This window comes from Chrysochloris asiatica, unplaced genomic scaffold (genome assembly GCF_000296735.1).
Source record: "Chrysochloris asiatica unplaced genomic scaffold, ChrAsi1.0 scaffold00262, whole genome shotgun sequence".
NCBI lineage: Eukaryota > Metazoa > Chordata > Mammalia > Afrosoricida > Chrysochloridae > Chrysochloris > Chrysochloris asiatica.
Genome location: NW_006408780.1, coordinates 1 through 6,139, shown reverse-complemented (window position 1 = coordinate 6,139; position 6,139 = coordinate 1). Strand labels below are relative to the sequence as shown.

The 6,139-nt window shown below is 46.7% G+C and overlaps 1 protein-coding gene across 1 annotated transcript in view; it reads right to left on the bottom strand.

Moving 5' to 3' along the window:
• The window catches only part of TNIP2 (TNFAIP3 interacting protein 2), a 101,144-nt gene extending 95,825 nt beyond the window's left edge, over positions 1–5,319 (bottom strand). Inside the window, exon 1 of the mRNA XM_006874120.1 lies at positions 4,918–5,319. Within this exon, the coding sequence (XP_006874182.1) occupies positions 4,918–5,319 (402 nt within the window). The remainder of the gene's footprint in view (positions 1–4,917) is intronic.
• Between the last annotated feature and the right edge of the window lie 820 nt (positions 5,320–6,139).

Below are 6,139 nucleotides of genomic sequence, written 5' to 3'. Positions count from 1 at the left end.
AACAAGGAGTTGGCAGAATACCAAGGGAGATGTTTCAACAAACTGATGCAACACTGGAAACACTTACTACTCTATACTGGAAATTTGGAAAGCTGCTATCTGGCCAATGGACCAGAAGAGAGTCATATGTGTGTCCATTCCAAGGAAAGGTGATCCACTGGGATGTGGGAATCATCAAACAATAGCATTAATATCACATGCAAATAAAGAGACTTTAAAACTGATTGTAGCAGTACAGCCCCAGGGTGCTGCTAGGAATCCGGCTGGGTTTAGAAGAGGTGTGGAATGAGGACTAGCACTGCCCACATCAGATGGACCTTGGCTGAAGGCAGAGAATATCAGAAACATGTTTGCTTGTGTTTTACTGACTATGCAAAGACATTCCACTGTGTGGATCATAACAAACAATGGATACCATTGTGGAGAATGGAAATTCCAAAACACTTAATTGTGTTCATGTGGAGCCTGTACATAGACCAAGAGGCAGTCATTCGACCAAGGGATAGTGTGTGGTTTAAAATCAGGAAAGATGTGCCTCAGGGTTGTAGCCTTTCACCATATTTATGTAATCTGTGTGCTGAGCAAATAATCTTAGAGGCTAGATTACATGAAGAAGAACGGAGCCTCAGGATTGGAGGGAGGCTCATATTAACGACCTGTGATATGCAGATGATACAACCTCGTTTGCTGGATGTGGAGAGGACTTGAAGCATTTACTGGTGAAGATCAAATAATATATCTTCCAGTATGGATTACAACTCATAGTAAAGAAAAGAAAAATCCTCACAACTAGACAATAAACTACATCATGATGAAGGAAGGAAAGATTGAAGTTGTCAGGGATTTCCTTTTACTTGGATCCTCAATCAATGCCTATGCAAGCAGCAGTCAAGAAATCAAACAGTATAGTGCATTGGACAAACCTGTTGCAAAAGACCTCTTTAAACTACTAAAGAGCAAAGATGTCACTTTGAGGACTAAGGTGCATCTGACCCACACTATAATATTTGCAATCATGTCATGTACATGTGAAAGTTGAAGAATGAATAAGGAAGGCCATAGGAAAATAGATGCATTTGAATTATGGTGTTGGTAAAGAAAACTGAATGTACCACACAGTTTCCGAAGTACAAACCTATCTGTCTTTGAATAAGTACAGCCAGAACGTTCCTTAGAAGTGAGGATGGTACCAGTTCCTGGAGAAGAACATCGTATTTGATAAGGTAGAGGATCAGAGGAAAAGAGAAAAATGATTTTGTTGATTACAAAAAGTAAAAGAAAAAGAGGAAGACCCTTAACAAGACAGATGGATACGGGGGCTGCAGTATAGGAGTGGGCCCAGCAGAGAGTGATTGTGAGGATCGTGCTGTGTGTAGGGTCATTAGGAGTCAGATTTGACGCAAGGGCATCTGACAACAAAAACTACAACAGCATTAGCTGATTTTGGAAGTTCAACCAAACTTGCATTCCTGGGATAAATCCCATTTGGTCCAAGTATCAAATTCTTTTTATATATTGCTGGATTTAGTTTGCTAGTATTTTGTTTAGGGTTGTTTTGTTAATCTGTATTCCTAAGGTATATTGATCTGTGGCGCGCTGTAGGATCAGCACTGGACTGTGAACCACAAGGTCAGCAGTTCAAGCCCAGCAGCTGTTCCTTGGAAACCCTATACAGGCTCGCTATGAGTCTGAATAGACTGGATGGCGCTAAACAATTACAACAACGGTGATCTGTAGCTTTTCTTTCTTGTGGTGTCTTTGTATGGTGTTGGCATCGGGCTCATAGTATGAGTTCTGTGTTCTGGAAGAGTTTGTGAAAGTTTGGAGAACAAAGCCACGTCACTTGTAACCCCAGGCAGTAGAAACAGTCAACAAAGACCTAGAGGCAAAATCGTGATGGAGTTGGGGGCTGGCATAAAACACATAGGAGGTGAGAGCAGAAGGAGAGCCCATGAAGAAAGGCCATGGTGCCAGGCACAGAAGACTCCAATGTTGTCATCGGTATGTGTACTGGAAAATGAGCTTGGTGGAGGTTGATGAAGGGAAAGAGACTAGAGTCAGGGAGAGGTCTGAGGAGAGGAAGTCATGGGTGATTGCTCCTAGGTGACAGAATGGTGGTTGGTGAAGAGGTGCTCTTGAGAGCTGGGTATGGCTCCACGGAAGGGGAAGGGAGGGGAGGGGAGGGGACTGCCAGCAGAGATGGGACAGAACCTCAGTGTGGGGACGCTGAACTGAGAAGGGGTGGAGACAACCAGTCAGAGCTGACACCGAGGCCTGAGGACTCATGTGGGTCTCTTGCTGCCCTCTGCTGTAGGTGAGGTCCCATTTATTTCAGTCTGTATGCTGAGTAAATTTGAGAAACTAGGTTATATGAAGAACATGGCATCAGGATTACGGGAGAATTCAGTAACAGCCTGCGATATGCAGATGATACAGCCTTGCTTGCTCAAAGTGAAGAGGGCTTAAAATACTTACTGATGAAGATCGAAGAGCACAACCTTCAGTATGGGTTGCAGCTCAATGTAAAGAAAACAAATATCCTCACCACTGGACCAGTAAATAACATCATGATAAGTGGAGAAAAGCTTGAAGTTGCTCAAAGACTTCATTTTGCTTGGATCCACCATCAACACTCATGGAAGCTGCAGTCAAGAAATCAAACAACGTATCGCATTGGACAAATCTGCTACACAAGACCGCTTGTAAGTGTTCAAGAGCAAAGATGTCAGTTTGAGGACTAAGGTGCGTCTGAGCCAAGCCATGTGAGATTTGGACAACGAAGAAAGAAGACTAGAAGAATTGATATATTTGAGTTATGGTGTTGGAGAATATTGAAAGTAACACAGACAGTCAGAAGAGCAACCGAATTTGTGTTGGAAGAAAGAAGTAAAGCCAGAGTGCTCCTTGGAAGCCAGGATGGTAAGACTTCATCTCTAATACTTCGGACATATTGTCGGAAAGGACCAGTCCCTGGAAAAGGACATCATGCTTGGTAAAGTGAAGGGATGACCCCCAACAAGATGGATTGGTACAGTGGCATCAGCAATTGTAACAATTATGAGGCTGGCACAGGACTGGGCAGTGTTTCATTCTGTTGTGTATAGAGGTTGCTATGAGTTGGAAGTGATTCAACAGCATTAACAACCACAGCAACAACAACATTTATTTATTTTGTCTTTTGCTGTTTGTGTGCTTTTGTTATAAGTAATTCATTGTTGAAAGCTTGCCTTGTCAGTATTGCTTCTGCTTGTTCTTCTAAGAGTTTTATGGGTTAGTTTGTACCTTTCGATCCTTAATCCGTTTTGAATGCGTTTTTATGTGTAGTGTGAGGCATGTATACTGTTTTCATTTTTCCTGCATGTGGAGAGCCAGTTGCCCCAGCACCATTAAAGTGACTCTTCTTTCTCAATCAAATGGACTTAGTATCCTTGTAAAAAAAACCAGCGTACCAAGGATGTGTGAGTTGTTTTCTGGATTCCACATTCTCTTCCACTGTTCTATAGTCCACGTGTCTTTTGTTATACCAGTTCCAGGTTGCTTTGATAACTGTAACTATATAGTATGTTTCAAAACCAGTAGTGAGAGTCCTCCTACTTTGTTCTCTTTCAACACTGTTTCAGCCTCTTTCGTTTCATATAAAGTTGAGGATTGTTTTTGTATTTCTGTAAAGAAGGTTGTTAGAATTTTGATAGGATTGTGTTGAGTCTATAGACCTCTTTGGATAGTACTGACATCTTAACAGTATTAAGTCTTTCAGTCCTTAAACATGGAACATCTTTCCATTTATTTACATCTCTTTTAATTTCATTCAGTAGTGTTGTATCTTAACCAAATTAATTTCAGAAACATACAAGAAATTCTGTATCGATATTTTGTTATTGTATAGTTATCAAATGAGCTTCAGTAACACACAGGAAATTCTGTATGTATATGTTGATATTGTTATTCATTGTTCTTATGTATCTTTGTATTCCATGTGTCTTGCAATGTAATTTTATTCTTGCTTTCTGTATAGTTGAAGGTACTCTGGTGGCACTGTGGGTTAGGTATTGGGCTGCTAAGTGCAAGGTTGACAGTTCAAATCCAATAGCCAATCCATGGGAGAAAGATGAGGTTGTCTGTCCTTGTAAACAATCATCAACATTAATACCTTATTGTAAGCCTTAGACTTGTTCATGCATTTCCCTTTATTCCGGATCTGTCCTTTTTATGTACAATTTTGCATTTCTTTCCAGTGTCATTTCCCTTCCATCTACACAACCCTGTTCGTATTTTGTGTCCCATATGCAGGTGGGCTCAGGGAAGGAGGTCAGTCAGCAAGACCTTCACCAGACTGGTCAGACTGCAGGGAGGGGGTGGGGAGCTTGTCTGCTGGGAGAGGGGTCACTATATGTCCAAGCAAGAAGGAATTCCAAGGCCCAGATCCTTGACTCTTTGGGGGTCTCCTGGAGAGCACCCAATGGGGCCAGGTAGGCAAAGTAGCTAGTGGCGGATCTGCCCTGGTGTTGACTTCAAGCTAACCTGGTGAAGTTTTGGGGCCAGCCAGACCATTTCAACCCACCACAGCCATTCAAGGCACGTGTGGCTACCACGCCCATTTCTCAGAGGTGCAAACAAGTTCTGGAAGGAGGGCTGCTTTGCCAAGAGTACTCCCCAGCAAGGAGTGGGCTGGATGGAGTCCGGGCTGTCCAGCTGCCTGACCAACAGAATCATCTTTGAGTCTTCCAGCCCCTCTGGCTGGTGTTAACGTGTGTGTGTGTGTGTGTGTGTGTGTGTGTGTGTGTGTGTGTGTAGTGTGTGTAGCTGGGACACTCCCTGACTCTGGGCGCTCCTTTCTCGGTCAGCGTTGCAAAGGGGAGAAACTGAGGTCCCTGGGGCCGCCTGCGCGATGACGTGAGGAGGCGGGCCTGGGCTTACCTGACCGCTGGTCCGCCCGCTAGAGGGGCGGAGTCGAGGGGCGCCGTGAGGACTGGGTGGGTGGCAGCATGGCAGGAACGGGACCTCGGCCGCGGAGCTGGGCATTAGGGGCGGCGGGCAGCGCCCGGGACGAGACCGCTGCTCGAAGACCAGGTGCGGGGCCATGTGGCTGCTCGCAGGGGCGGAAGGCACGGGCCACCTCCTGGAAGCCGGCCACCGCCCTGCCTGCCGCGTGGACACCGTGAGTACCCGTTTCTGACCCGAGACCGGACCCTGGACGCCGAGCCCGGACCCGGAACCCTGACAGCGGCTCTGCTCTGCTCCCACCCGCTTTCTCCGGGAACAAAGGAGGGCGCGGCCCTGCGGGCACTCGAGGGTCTCCCGGGGTGGACCGGCCGCCATCACCTCCCTCCCGTGCGCCGATCCTCTGGGCTCCCTATCCCCAGCTTGGAGGTGTGGCCGCTCCTTTGTTTCCGAACCTCTGCGGGGACGTGTGGTCCAAGCCCATAGGGTTTGACTTGGGGGCTCTGGCTGGTATCTCAGGTTGAGCTGGTCTTGGGACCTTCTACACATTTGTCAGCAGATACTGTCTTGTGCAGAGCAAGGGGACTTGTTTTGTGTGGGGGTTTGTGGGGCTTTAAAAATTTTTTTGGTGGAGAAGTGATCACCCTAAGAATCTTAGTTCAAAGTGGACTCTGGGGCTAAGCCTCCGCCGAGCCCAACAGGACAATGGCCATATGCCTGTTCCCATCCAATTCCACGGGGGGGGGGCCCAGAAGGAGCACAGGATGGGGTGGGGCAGGGGCAGCACAGGCAATAGGAAGTCGGGCTGAGGGGGAACCCAAATGTGACAGGACACTTGGAATGCCTCTCAGAACAGGATCTTGAAGGATGGGTCTTGAAGGATGAGTAGGAGTTTGCCAGGTGGGAGAAGGTAGAGTTCATTCTGGGCAGAGACCAAGGCCGGAAGTATGAGGCAGCCTGTCTGGTTTCTGGGAGAGTGGCTGCCAGCTATGGGCTGGAAGTTGAGTAAGAGTTGGAGAAGAAGTGGGCTCTGATGCCAAGAGCTGGGATGTTAGGATCTGAAGGTCTGGGTGCTCAGTCCTAGGTTCTGGAGCAAAGGTGAGTGGGCCTATGTGGTCCCCTCCAGGTTCAGGTGGAGATGATAAGTAATGCTGAACGTGTGTGTGTGTGTGTGTGTGTGTGTGTGTGTGTGTGTGTG